Source organism: Macaca mulatta, chromosome 9, assembly GCF_049350105.2.
Source record: "Macaca mulatta isolate MMU2019108-1 chromosome 9, T2T-MMU8v2.0, whole genome shotgun sequence".
Classification (NCBI taxonomy): Eukaryota; Metazoa; Chordata; class Mammalia; order Primates; family Cercopithecidae; genus Macaca; species Macaca mulatta.
The window spans coordinates 107,368,674-107,383,255 of NC_133414.1; the positions used below are offsets into that span (position 1 = coordinate 107,368,674).

The 14,582-nt window shown below is 45.1% G+C and overlaps 1 protein-coding gene across 50 annotated transcripts in view; it reads right to left on the reverse strand.

Moving 5' to 3' along the window:
• SORBS1 (sorbin and SH3 domain containing 1) overlaps window positions 1-14,582 on the reverse strand; it is a 252,279-nt gene that overhangs the window by 40,643 nt on the left and 197,054 nt on the right. For all 50 annotated transcript variants that reach the window (XM_077946901.1, XM_077946888.1, XM_077946900.1 and 47 more), the window contains 2 exons: window positions 6,045-6,217; window positions 3,314-3,399 (listed from right to left, as the gene is read on the reverse strand). In XM_077946901.1, coding sequence (XP_077803027.1) covers window positions 3,314-3,399; window positions 6,045-6,217 — 259 coding nt within the window. The remainder of the gene's footprint in view (window positions 1-3,313; window positions 3,400-6,044; window positions 6,218-14,582) is intronic.

The following is a 14,582-nucleotide window of genomic DNA, read 5'->3' on the forward strand; positions in this document are numbered from 1 at the left end:
CCCAGCGCAGTCCAAAGCCTCCTGCTCCTGGCAGCAAAAGGCCAGGTGAGCCAGGGGCATTCCCATCCAGGGCATCTCCAACCATGCTGGGCTAGCAGCGGGAGGCTGGAAGTGCCATCTCTACCGTGTTTTTAGGCAAGGATATATTCCCACAGCATATTCCCCTGGCAGGACCAGGGCTGGCCAATTCCTGCTGCCCATCTCAGGCCTATTAAACCTGCTACAGGCTTTTGCTAGTGAAGTCTATGGCACCAGGTCGTTTTTGTGATTCCTGTATCTATTACTCTAATATGCTCTTGACAGAGTGGAGCAGCCCATTTTAGAAAAGATGAAGCCCCTTCTAGACAGCCAAGTCTTCCCCTAGGCACAATTTTTAGAAGGCCTTAGGATATACACCACAGGCTAATTATGTGGCTGACAGAGAGCATCAGTTGCTTTCTTACTGAATGATTTCTTCACTGGGTGAAATGAAGCTGAGTTAAAGGGAATGACAAAGAATATAAATATAAAAAAAAAAAAACCCTAAGAATAATGGTACCTGAGATTAGAAGAAATATTCTCTCTTAGAGTAAGGAAAAAGTCATCTATTTCTATTTTTAAAGGCTTCTCTGAAAAATCAAACAATGTTGCTTTTTACCAAATGCCCTATTAAAATGACCCCATGGAACAGAATTTTAAATGTGTTTTCTGATACTAGACAATCTTAATTTCCTGGGATTAACTTTCCTTATAGGAAAGCATGAATTAGAACTGATTCTTAGCATTGGAAAACAGTAGGCTTCTTCCAGCAGGCAATTAAATGCCTCATGTGACATGCAACCCCAAAGGAGGGTGGGCCGATTCTCCAGAGACTACAAATAACAAAGTGACAACTCATCAAATGGCTGTGGGATTTCCAGTACTCAAGTAAGTTGTAAAGATAAATGAGAAAAGACATGAGAAAGTCCTCTGAGAAGCCCAGTGCTATAGAAAGAGTGCTGTTCCAGGCATCTGGAGCCCTGGTTTCTAGCTCTGCTATTGGTATAGGTTAACTTACTATGCAGCCCTGGGCAAGCTACTACCTTGCTGTGGTCCTTTCCTGGACTAAACCAGGGGCTTGGCTACATGACCACTAATGTTCCTGCCAAGTCTGATATGTTCTCATTTTCTGAAAATCCATGTTAATGATAAAGCATTTGCAATGGGGAGGGCCTGACTGACATCCCGCGAGCTGGGAAGTGTGAGCTGCTTCTGTAGCCATGGGAATGGAGTGATGCTTGAGACTGCCACAGTTCTTACTCACGGCCCCTTGTGTTCTGGCTGGAGTTAAACATAATCAGTGGAAGTGGACATCAAATGGGGCAAAGCTCCCAATCCAGTACTTTAATCTGACCTTAGTAAGTCCCTCAGCACTGTAGTTTAACCAGATAAGCCAAAAACCATGGATAAAGACACAAAACTTTTAAGGATCTATGAGCCAGTGTTATTCAGGAGACAACTGCTCGCCTTCTTATGTAAGTTCTAATATATCCATTGCTAAGCCACTAGATAAACTACACCTCCCATGTGGTAGGCAAGAATTGTCCCATAGAACCTTCTAGGTCAGAGACTAGGGCTTATATTACTAACATGGAATTTCATCTTCCTTCATCATAGCAGCCCCGGCCTACATACATGGGAATCTTGTATCTTGTGGCAGGAAATATTTAACAAAGAGCTATAGAAATGAATCTGCTCTATGGCCTGATGGATACTCATCATTAGTGAGTTATTACAATAAATAACTGTACATCAGATGCTTTATCTTGTTTCTTTCCATGGACAGGTGCAAGTTTCTTATTGAATACTGTTCAATTGTGCCCGGAGATGGGGAGAGGTACAGCGGTTTAACTTTCTTTCTTTCTTTTTTTTTTTTGTTGAGACAGAGTCTCGCACTGTCGCCTGGGCTGGTGCCCAGTGGTGCGATCTCAGCTCACTGCAACCTGTGCCTCCCGGATTCAAGCGATTCTCCTGCCTCAGCCTCCTGAGTAGCTAGGATTACAGGCGCCCGCCACCACGCCCGGCTAATTTTTTTGTATTTTTTTAGTGGAGATGCGGTTTCACCGTTTTAGCCAGGATGGTCTCAAACTCCTGCCCAAGTGATCCACCTGCCTTGGCCTCCCAAAGTGCTGGGATTACAGGCATGAGCCACCGCGCCTGGCCATGGTGCTTTTATTTTTGTCTTTTGTTTCGCCATCTGGTGGCAATAATTATCATCATCCCACTGGTCCCCAAGTCAGCCTTATCCTAAATCCTTCAGGAAACCCCACCTAAACTCTGGAACTACTCAACAAGGCATAACAACAGAGAAAAAGGGCTTCAGACTTGAACGTGAATGGGACAGAGTTGTGTACACATGCACTCCCTCCCCGACTCCTACCAGGTCAATGTGATTTTTCCATCTCTTAATTCATTTCAGGAATATGGGCTCGGGAGCTTGTTTAATCTCTAGGACTTTTTTCTTGGGGATGTGAGGCCCAGAAAGCATGTATCATCACAATGCTTTATCCCAGCAGAAGCTTGTGATTTTGCCCATTTGACTGATACAAAGAATTACCTCTTCCCAAATCCCCGAGAAAAGGGGCTCTTTCCCAGGCCCTGCCAGTCACCCCATGGCAGGACAGGCATTTCAGTAGCTACCAGAAAATATCCACATTTTGAAGTTCTTGGCTGGGGTTTTCCAGCATTTCTTGGTGTATCTGCCTTCTTCTGAATTGAAGGCAACAGAGTTATAGGCAACTTCCTCAAATTGTTTTATAAAATGTATCAAGGTCATTACTATTTTTCATTTTCCTTTCTCCTATTGCACCCTTCTCAATTTGAACAATGCTTTGTGCCAACAGAGGGGTGGGCAGTATTGGAGAAATATGCAGGCGGATTTCCTTAGGGATTATCAAGCGTGGGGTTGAGGGGGGATGAAAGAGCGAACTCTGGTTTCCAGCTTACAGGGCATTAAGTACAGCAGTGGACAATCTCTTTCTGTATCTCCCATGCAGCAGTGCTGGCTGGACTTGGCATTTATAACCTAGTGCCTGTGGGGAAATCAGTCCTACTTTTTGGAAAAGTCGACCAAAAAAAAAAAATAATAATAAGTTGACAAAAATTGAGGCTTTCACAAGTGATTTTTTTTATATGACATTGAGCCTATGTCATATAAAAAAAATCACTTGTGAAAGCCTCAATTTTTGTCTCCAATTGCTAGACCATGTCACCTCTCTGACAGATGTCTAGAATCTTTATTTTCTTCATACATTTTTCCAAGCAAAAGCTAAGAGATTTAAAAGATGGGATTTACCTCTTTATCATCATGACGTCTTCGAATAAATTCTTCTGTGGATTCCAAGTAATCAGCTGGTATAAAATGTCTTGGCGATTCTGAATCTTTAAAACAATAAAGTAGAGTTAAAACAGGCAAAGATTTCGCTGGAAACCAGCTTGGGAAAATAGTTCACCTTTCATCTATTATAAATATCAAAATTTTAAAGTCATTCTTGATCAATGATCAATGGTCGAATTCTGAAGGAAAAAAAAAAATTCCACCCCCTGCCCCATTTTTTGGATTTATTTGTCAACTACTTTAATGCAAAGAAAACTACTCAGAAGGCAAAAGGTGAGCAAAATGAGAGAACTTTCTTTGTAAAGTTTCCCTAACAAAGAGGCGTGCAGGACCTTATAGGGACAAGGCACACACTCACACACATATAGGGCCATTGAGAGAGGCTGCCTCTCAAAAAACCACGGGATATGTTGGGGATTGGTACAAACAGCAAGGGGTTCAAGAGTTCAAATGAACACATTTCTCAGTTGAGCTAAACGGCCAATTTTTCTTTCGAAACACAGTTTGGTGGTTAGTCTAAATGACATGGGGGCTTTGTTTTTAAAGAAGTGCAGCCACTATGAGCCATGATTAATTGCCAAGCAAAACAAACAGAAAACAAAGGACAGACCAGAAAATGAGCACCAAGGGCACAGAGGAGGAAGGGATAATGCAAGCAAAGTGGAGGGACGGGCAGGTGAGACTAGGCAAACACACAAAATGCCACCTCCGCGGGATGGTGCCAGTTCACTTTGTGGGTTGTTGTTCCTGTCCAGGCTGTGGTCTGAGTATGGCACGGAGTTTCCATTATTAATGGCCCTTGGGTAGTCCTCCAGGGCCGTGGGTCTCTCCTGAGAGGGCTCTGAGCTGCGGCTAAGCCTGGCCATGGTGTGTCGGGAAGACAGGCGTGTGGGAACCACGGGCTTCCCCCCAGAAGGGGGCCGGTCCTGATGGGGCTGACTGGGGAGGTCTGGCTTCTGGCCTACCAGGAGGCCTGAGGAGTCACCAGGAGAAGGTTGTCTGGGGTGGTGGTGGAGGGGCTTTTTCAGCCGGAAAGGAAGGGGGCTCATTAGGTAGATGTTCCTGAGGAGGGTGCTCTTGTCCCCTCTGGAATCCAGGCGCCACTCGGGCTGTCTAGAGGTCTGCTGCTGCTCATGCTTCCGGATGGTGGTGAAGCGAGTGTATGAGGCCGGGCAGGTGCCCTTGCACTTGTTGAGGCGATGTTTGGGGAAATCTCCGTGAACGCTGCTGCTACTGCCTTCTCTGCTGTCAGTGGAGATATTTGAACAGCGGTCCAGGTCATCAGAGCAGGTGGAGAGGGGCTCAGAAGGCACAAGGCCCCTGAAGCTCAAGGCATGGTGCGCCATATTGCTACATGTTGGGGAGGCATAGACCCCACTGGAGTTCATCCCATCCATCTCCTTGGGACGGAGCTTAGTTGACTCAAGGAGGGACTCGGCCGAGCGGGCTGAGGTCAGGTTGCCCCGGGACAGCACAGGTGTGGGAGACTTGCTCAGCCTGCCGGACAGGTCCAGGGATGGCATGGAACGGGACCGCTGAATCAGCTGCTCAAAAGCGGTGATGCGGGAAGAGACGGTGTGCTTGGGGATGTGTTCCGAGCCCTCCTGGCTGGGGCCCAGCTCACCCCTGGACAATGCCAGGCTACTCTTTTCAAAGTGGGAGGCAAGATCCCGCACACTCGAGGAGGAGGAGATGGAGCCCAGGAAGAGGCCAGCTCGGTTGATCTGGTGCATGTCCCGATAAAGCATCGTGAACTGCATCCCAGCCTTTCTTGAGAGAGGGCAGGGCCTCCTGCCACTGGTGCTGTACTCCTGGAGGCTCATGGTACTGCTCGACTTGCTGTCATAATCCCGTCGGGAGCGCATGAGCAGGTTCTCAATGCTCCCTCCCACTTGGAGCGGGAGGCCTCTTTTGGAATCATTCAAAGAACCGGAAACACAAAGGTTCTCACAGCTTTGAGCCTTCTCTGAGGGCAAGAGGATACTCTTTTGTTCCTGCAAAAGAGTGCTGGGAGCCGAGAGCCTGGGTTTGAATTTGGAAGGAAGGATTTCCGAAATGCAGGCTTTCGCAGCTGACAGGGGCTTCTTGTGCTTACACACAGGGCCTAACGCATTGCTAGTGTTAAACGTTCGGCTATGGACTGAAGATGAAGAAATCATGTGAGCATTCCCACCTTTACGATCCACTGGTAAGCATGCAGAATAAAATAAATAGACCCATTAGGTTAAAGCTGAAAGCTGCTAAAAAGAAAAAGGAAAGGTAACATGCTCATTTGTCATAAGGGCTTTTAAAAAATTTCCAGTCGATGTCCGGAAGCAAAATAATCTGTGCTGCAAAGCAGGTGCAAGGATGCAACAACAAAAAATGCCTACCCTGCTAGAGTTAGGAATGGCTAAAGCTCAGCTAATTTCTAAGAAAAGGTAATTAGAATGAGAGAGAGAAAGAGAGAGAGAGAAATCTTCAAGGAGAGCAAGGTTGGGGGTGTCAAAGGAACAGAAACTATTAAAACCAGAAAGAAAAATGGCCGGTAAGAAAATAGGGGAGGGAATTTAAGAGGGCTCTGAGGCCTGGATGTGGGTCTGAACAAGGCACGACTAATCCCCATTGCTGGAGGTTCACCACGGCCGACGCTCAGTGAATGGAGGTGGATGGGAGATGGAGGCCTTGCAGGCTTCACCCAGTTAATTACCTTTAGTGGAAGCCGAGCTGGATGGTCGCTTGAGCCCACTCAGGCCCTGAAGAGGGATGTCGCCACCTTCCAAGACACTTTTATAAATTTGTCTCTCATTCTCCAAGCTAGTGAGATCCCCAGGAGCCCCATCTGATTCCCTCTTCACTGCATGGAAGTTGGAAGAATATATACTATGAACAGGTAATTTTGAAAGAAAGAGAGAAAAGGGAAAAAATAAAGGTAAGAATAGGAGTTAGTGCTTTTAACATTTTTCAAACAGCACATTACCTGCTGAGGACAAGAAATACAGCCGGCATCCTAATCAACAACTGTCCTTTCTAAAGAGTGCTCTTTTTAGACACACATTTCTACAGACAGGCCCATGGAGCCCCGAATGCTCAGGAATCTTGCCCAAATAGCAAAGTTCTCTAACTGAAATGGCTGCATTTGCGCTTTAAAAGAAAAATTCTGTGGAACGCCGCCGCCTGGGGAAAAAGGGTTGGAGGAAGGATAGGGAAGAACAGGGGGAAGATCACACACAGGGGAGTGCAGGAGGACCCAATGGCTGCACGCAAGATGGTGCAGTCGAGGACATGAGGGGTGCCTCTGTCATGTAGCCAGGCAGTGCCAGCTACTCCAAGTCCACTACCTGGATTATTTTTCTGGGTTATTCTTCGTAAGCATTTGGAATATTAAAATCATCAATGAAAGGGGGAGGCCCAACTGTCTTGGGTATCCAGGAAAATCAGTGACCAAGTGAAATTGGAACCTGGGATTCTATGGGCTCTTAGTGTCACAGCCACATTTGCACTCACTTCTTTCAAAGTTTGTGTTCAGAAGATTATGACATGACATGCAGTATGAACATAAATGATTGCTCATTTATAGCCTCCATTTATTTTTATCTTGTTAAAATCAAGGTATTTCTGCAAGTTACCACAAATTCCTTTTGGAATGAGGTGAGGCACAGAAAAAAAAAAATTAAGGGTACTTACTCACCGAGTCCCTCCCTTCTCCTAATCCCACTTTTCTATGCCTGCCACTAACACACTGTCATTCACACACACACACGCACACAAACAGACACGTACATGCACAGACATGCACGTGCATACACACATACACACACACACACACACACACACACATTTCTCAGTTAAGTGAATGACTCCTGTCCCGGAGAACCACATAGGCTTCTGCTGGGCTTCTTTTATTCCTACCGAACTCAGGTAACTGGTATCAAAATAGATTTTTCAGCTCTGAAGACCCATTGCTAGGTGGAATTCCTTCATCCCTCTGTTTCATTGTGAACATCAACTAACATATAGAACAGCTTAAAGAATTACAGAGTGAACACCCATATTCCCGCCACCTAGCTTCTACAGGGGCCACAAACTGTGACTGCTCGATCACACATCTGTCCAGCTATATTTCCCTCTACTCATCCAGCAATGATGAATAATGTGATGCTTTTACATTTCGGGAAACTGGCCTTTCTTTCTGTGCATAACTGCAGCCTCTGAGTCCCCATGGTCACTGATAATGACAACAAAAACAACTCTACACGCCTCTTGGTGAGCATCCTACATGGCAGGCACTGTGCCTATTGGTCATTCTCACTTCAATCCTAACAATCCTACTTCTGCCATTTTTCAGATGAGGAAACATGGCACTGAGAGATTCAGTAACGTATCAAAGTAGGCAGGTTAGCAGGATGGCAGGGCTGGAACTTGAACCAGGCCATTGAGTACTACACAGATAATATTCTCTCTCAGCTCCTGTTTTATTTCACTGCTTATTAATTTATTTTTTTGTAGGGACAGGGTCTCGCTATGTTGCCCAGGCTGGTCTTGAACTCCTAGCCTCAAGTGATCCTCCCACCTTGCCCTCCGAAAGTGCTGGGATTACAGGCATGAGCCACTGGGCCCAACCTTCAGCTCCTGTTTTATTGATAGATACAACATTTCCCTACAACTAAGAAGGCAGTGGCTTGCACACTACGGGAACCAGAGGGGAGCTGAGGGATGCGCCAGCTCCCTATACACCATCACCGCTGAGTGTTACCCACCATATATACACCCCTAAGATGAGTGGCACCAGATGCAGAAGTCAGCAACGGAAACGAGGTGGGGACTCTGGTAGAATACCACATCTCCACCTTAGAATAATAAAGTTCCCTGAGCACTACTATTGCTTCTGGCACTGACAATCTCCTCACAGAGCTGCCACTTACTGAGTCTCACCTTGTACCCACCTCGGGCTTAGGGCTTTACCCACCCTATTTCAAGGGACTGCAGAGGATGGGGGTCAGGGCTCCCCCAGGGCCCTCTTCATTCACTCTGGCCTAGATGTGGGGGTCAAATGCTTTTCCTCTTTACTTAGAGGAGTTGGAAGAACCTGAGGGTAGCTTGCAAGGCTGCGGCACCATATGCCAATTTAAATAAATGTGAGTTGATTTAAACTGGCTTATAATTTTGAATTTCCTAATTAAAAATAAATATGTCCCTTTTCTAAATTTCCTATTCATTATCCACCCTCTTCCCTTTGGTTGCATTTTCTGATTTTGCCCTTCAGTTTAATGCTATGTTTCCTCTTTTTGTATAACCCCAACAGCAAAAACATCCATGAATAGATGTCCTTTATCCTTGCTGACCAACAGTTGTGGTGACTGAGGTCTCTTTTGAAGGTACGGTGTCTGAAGCCCCGCCCACCCTGGTTTGGGGCTACCACACCTCCTTCAGCATTGGAGAGCAGTAAACTAAAATTGGCTTGAGGCTGCCTCCATACTTTGAGTTCCTATTCTTCTGCAACCTAACTATGTAAACAAACTACAATCTAAAAGTATGCTCTTATAACAAGTAGCTGAGTCTCAGCCAATCACAGCAGCCAAGCTTCAGCCAATCCCAGGCTACCAACTGATCAGCCCATGTCTATATAAATGCCCAAACAGGCAACTGTGGAGCTGCAACCAATCCAGCTGTAGCTGTACTCACTGTCTTTTGTTGTTTATAAATGCTGCCTGCCCATGTTGCTGGGTGAAGCTCTCTGAACTGCCTCTGGTTCTGAGGGCTGCTGGAACATAAATCCTTCTATACCTTAAATAAATCTGCTAAATTTAATTTGTCTAAAGTTTTTCTTTTAACAGAGTGACTGACAACAGCTTCCATTCTGCTGTGCCTGCTATCCTTTGAATTGCCTCAGCTTTGGCCAGAACTTTTTTTTTGAGACAGAGTCTCACTCTGTCGCCCAGGCTGGAGTGCAGTTGCACCATCTTGGCTCACTACAACCTCTGCCTCCTGGGTTCAAGTGATTCTCCTGCCTCAGCCTCCCGAGTAGCTGGGACTACAGGCGTGCGCCACCACGCCCGGCTAATTTTTGTATTTTTAGTAGAGACGGGGTTTCGCCATGTTGGTTAGGCTGGTCTTGAACTCCTAACCTCAGGTGATCCACCCACCTCAACTTCCCAAAGTGCTGGGATTACAGGAGTGAGCCACCACACCTGGCCTGGCCAGAACTTCTAAGTCATCTTCCTAAGTTCCTAATAACTTTGTTCTGTCATGACTCTTGGCCATAACTGGCTGCCTGACCTCATACCTCTGCTCTACTTCACCAATGGTCAGATCTCACCCTACCCCAACCCCTCAGCCACCTCACTCTCTGGCCTTATTCCACCCATTATCACCATTTTTCCCTGCTTCCTACCAGAACGATAAACCAGCACTCAGGAAATCTCTCAGAATGGATTTGCCACAGCCAATTGTTTTTCTGATACCAAAGCTAACAAAACATGCTTTTTCCAGATGTGCAACATTTTGAAACCGAGGCACTCCTCATTTAAAAACAATACCTAAGAGCTCTACAACAATGCTGTGTCGCCCAGGCTGGAGTGCAGTAGCGTGATCTCGGCTCACTGCAACCTCTGCCTTCCGGGTTCAAGTGATTCTCCTGCCTCAGCCTCCCAAGTAGCTGGGACTACAGGTGCCTGCCACCACACCCGGCTAATTTTTTTTTTTTTTTTTTGTATTTTTAGTAGAGACGGGGTTTCATTATGTTGGCCAGGCTGGTCTTGAGCTCCTGACCTCATGATCTGCCCACCTTGGCCTCCCAAAGTGCTGGGATTACAGGCGTGAGCCACCGTGCCCGGCCACAACAATGTTTTTAAGTGTATCATATCCATCAGCACTTCTAATGTTGAAGAGAGACCATTTGTTTCGCCGTACAAAAGGGGAAACTGAAGACTAGAGTGTCAAAGTCCTTTGCCCAAGGTCACAGAGTACTTGCTCTGTTCAAGGGTACCAGAGAGGATGAGAGAAGCCGCCTTATCCCCTCAGCTGGTTGAGAAAGGCCCAATCAGGAATAGCAGCTGAGTACTTAACCAAACAAGTTAAGTTCAGAAGCTCAGCTCTGAGCAGCCTTGATTAAGCCAGATTTTGGTTCAGGAAGAGCAAGCAAGAAGAGCTAGCACAGAGAATTCAGCCTCTGGCTAAGATGCAGAGCTGGCTGCTGAGTTTCAAGGGGATTCAACAAAAACACACTTGCTGGAAGAATAAAGTGAGAGAACAGAGCAATTATCCTAGGGCCAACTATTTCCAATTGTGCTAATGGGCAGGCTCTGGAGGCAGTGGACAGAGTCCTGGAGACTGGGATTCCCACTTGACTCCAGCAAGGAATGTGGATCAGTGGAGGCAAACCCATTCTTGTTGAAAAACTTGCAGTCTGTTTCTCTTGGCCTCAATTTCTTTCACTTGCAAAACTAATAGGCATGGGGAGATTGTACAAAAATCCACCTGCAAATCTGTTATGTACACAGACACTTCTTTTGAGCTCTAGACACATACATTCAACTGCCTTCTAGACATCCATCTGAATGTTTCTCAGGTATCCTAAACTCAACATGTCCCAAACCATCATCCATCGCCTAACCCAGAAAGCTCAGGAAATCGGTCCCCTTCTCCCTCTCCTTGCTCCTTAAGCCTAATCAGTTATCAAGTCCTGCTTCTTCCCTGTCCTGGACCCAGCTCACATTAATCCCTTTGCCCTCCACCTCCCGCCTTATCATCGCTCACCTACAACTGTACAACAAACACACATTGCTCCCCGAGTCTGCAGCCCTGACGCCCTCCAGTCATCTCTGTCTAGAAAAGACCTCATCATGTCATTCTACTGCTCATTTATTTGGTCAACAAATATTTACTGAGCATAAACAGGCAACAGAACAGACACAAAGTTCCAGCCTCACAAAGCTTACATTCACCATTCAAAATTATTTACTTATTTCAAGAAGAAGAAAAAAAAACCTAACTGTTGTTAACGGTGGCTTTGCAGGAGGGAGTCTAGATAATCCTCTAGAAGTTTCATTTTATAGTCTTTTGTACTGCATGAAAAACATTATATTTATGATGATATTGTTATTCACATTTGATTTGCAGCTTCTCTATAAAGTTTAACCTTTCTCCCTCCACAGAACAATAGGTGCTCACTCCTCCCTCCTGGGCTCCATCATTGCATTTACCCCACTGGACTCTGGTTATTTACAAATCTGTCTCCCCTATTACACCTGGAACCCCTTGAGGGCAGGAAGTTTATCTGCTTAATCTTTGCATGTCTGGTGCCTTGCGTGGTTGTTCAATAAATATTAGTAGAATAAATGATTCTATAAAATTAAATGCCTACATGCATACAGATTTCTGACACATTTGTAAAGAGCAGGAGGACCTCTGCTGTTTCATACAGTTCTTCAGGTTATTATCTGTGTTTTGTTCTCAAATCAGATTAAAGGGAAAAAGTGTTTGCTAGTCTACCCTCACCATGTAGAGAAGAACTGCTTGTTCTTGAGTGCCACCTGCTGGTCAAATAGAGTAAAGCTCTTTGGTTAGGCAAAGAAGTTAACGCTGAAATACATTGAAATGAAAATAATGAGTAGTTAAGACTACTGATTTATAGATCTGAAATACTAGGAAAATAAAGTACAAAACTGGACACACACTGTGATGTTAACTATAAAAAATATATATATAGAAGGCAAGGACTTGTAGTTGTATTAGGATACTGGGACTATGGGTGAATTCCTCTCCATTCCCAGTTCTTTTAATATTATCATATGTAATCAGGGTTAATTAATAAAATTCTCAACTGAAGTCTGTCCAAGATATTAAAGTGGACTTAAAACAACGCCATCACTTCTCCAGTTGCCACAAAACGGTGAACCTGGGCCACCTGTGACTACTCCTTCTTCATTCTTTGGGTTAAGGTCAAGTCCTACCAATGTTTCTGCCTACCCATCATTCCTGTCCAACCAGTGAAAACGGCTACATTCAACTTACAAGCTGCCTGCCTCAGTGCTAACCAAGTTGGATTTCGGTTAATTAAGATTTATAGATCCATCCATTCATTGAGCAAACATTTACTGTAAGCTTTCCTTTGTGTCAGGCACCCCACTTAGGCTGGTTCCTCACCAATTTCAGATATAAGAAAATCTTACTCATTTGGATAAACTGGGGGAAAACCAAGCCCGATTACTGAAAAATCCCCAAATGGGAGAATAGTAGGAGGAAACAACTCATTTATTCCTGCCAAGTATTTCATGAGAGCTGAAAAACAGAGACTTTGAAGACCTATTTTCAGTGATATAAATAAGAATTCTTGGTAAATTAACAGATTGAATGTCTTCATGCACATTCAGAGTGTCTGAAAACAATTTGCTCTTTTAATCAGCTTACATTAGTACCCTCCAATCCTGCTAACTCAATGTCATAAATGGTTTCTTAAATTGTTGGCAGGGGTTAAGGTTGTTTTTTGTTTCTTCTTGAGACAGAGTCTCACTCTATCACTCAGACTGGAGTGCAGTGGTGTGATCTTGGCTCACTGCAACCTCCGCTTCCCGGGCAAGCAGTCCTCCAGCTCAGCCTCCCGAGTAGCTGGGACTACAGGCATGCACCACAAAGCCCAGCTAATTTTTAAAGTATTTTTTGTAAAGAGGAAGTTTTGCCATGTTGCCCAGACTGGTCTTGAACTCTTGGCCTCAAGTGATCCCCCCACCCTGGCCTCCCAAAGTGTTGGGATTACAAGTGTGAGCCACCATGCCAGGTCTAAATTGTTTTTTAATAGCTCAAAAACATCAAACCTTAGTATATCTTCCGCTAACTTATTACCAAATTTTGAATCAGTATGGAGCACATGAGAGTTTACTGTCAACCCCAGTGCCTTGGTCTAGAGCTTCACTGTTCCTAACCTGGATATGGCTCTGCCCTGAACCTGCTGAGGAACTACGGCATTACACTGCTTTGATGTGCCTATTTCCTCATCTATAAAATGGGGATTAAAAATAATGCCTCATCTTGGAATGTTCAGAAGATTAAATGAGGTAAGGTAGATAAAATACCAAGCACAGGACCTGGCACATAGTAAATGCCTGATAAATTGTTAAAATGGTGTTATTCAACGCCTGTGCTCCTTTCTCCTGACTGCCTGTGGTGGCATTTGCCACTTTGCCTTTTCATTTACTAACCTTACTTGTGTGTGTGTGTGTTTTGTCCCAAAACTATTAAGGGACTATATCTACATTCCTATTAGAATGCAGAGCTTAGTGCCTTGGATCCAGTAGAGCTAGGGAATTCCCTCAGCCAGCTGTCCCATGAAGCCCTTTCTGTCTTGTGTAGTTTTGGGGGATGGAGGTGAGGAGGTAAAGGAGGGGAGCAGGCAGCAGGGTTAATACAGGCAGTCGGGACTGCCAAAGTGACAAGCTGAGGATAAAGAGGTGGCCTGGGGGGACCAAGGAGAGTTTGCTTGGAGCTGTGGCCTTGAGGACATCCTTTATCTGCAGGTAGCCTAGGGTCATCTGGTGGGCTTCACCTCTGAAGGCACATCTCTAGGACCTAGAGGACCTGTGACTTATTGTCATTTTTAGAGCTGAAGGCCTGGCTCAATTGGAAGCTCTTTAAAAGGGAGCAAGCTGCAGAGCCAGAGTGGGGGACATGGGTCCCGATGCTACACATGAGCCCTGACACCTGTCATATTGGTGACTTAGTCACCAACCCCACAGTGAATGCAAGAGACTTTACACCAGTCCTTCTTCAAGGCGGGAACTGTCCCCTAAGGCAGTGCTTCTCTAGCTGCTATCTTAATATGTCTTCTTAATTTCTTCTTACGCTCCTGGGTATATTAATCATGAAACATACATATTTATAGAAGAAAAATTAACACGATGGATCTAGCTAGAGCTTTTGATCACTACCCTAAAAAGATGAGAGTTTTTCCATTTTTCCACCCAAATACCCAAATCCCTGCTGACTTTCAAATGAAACTCTTCCTGTAAAGCACGTTCTCCAGCAATGTAGGTAGGATATGTCCCAGAGACCACAGTATCTGTCAAAAAAAACTTATACACTCAGCAACTCTGCTCATTGTGGATTTATCCAACCCTACTAGAATAGGTAATAGGGGTGTCTTCCCCTCACTGTCATATTTCAAAGAACAAGACACAGATGTGATGGTGACAAAATAAGAAAAGCTCCTACCAGAACAAGCTCCTTTCCTAAATTCATTGGGTGCACCAGG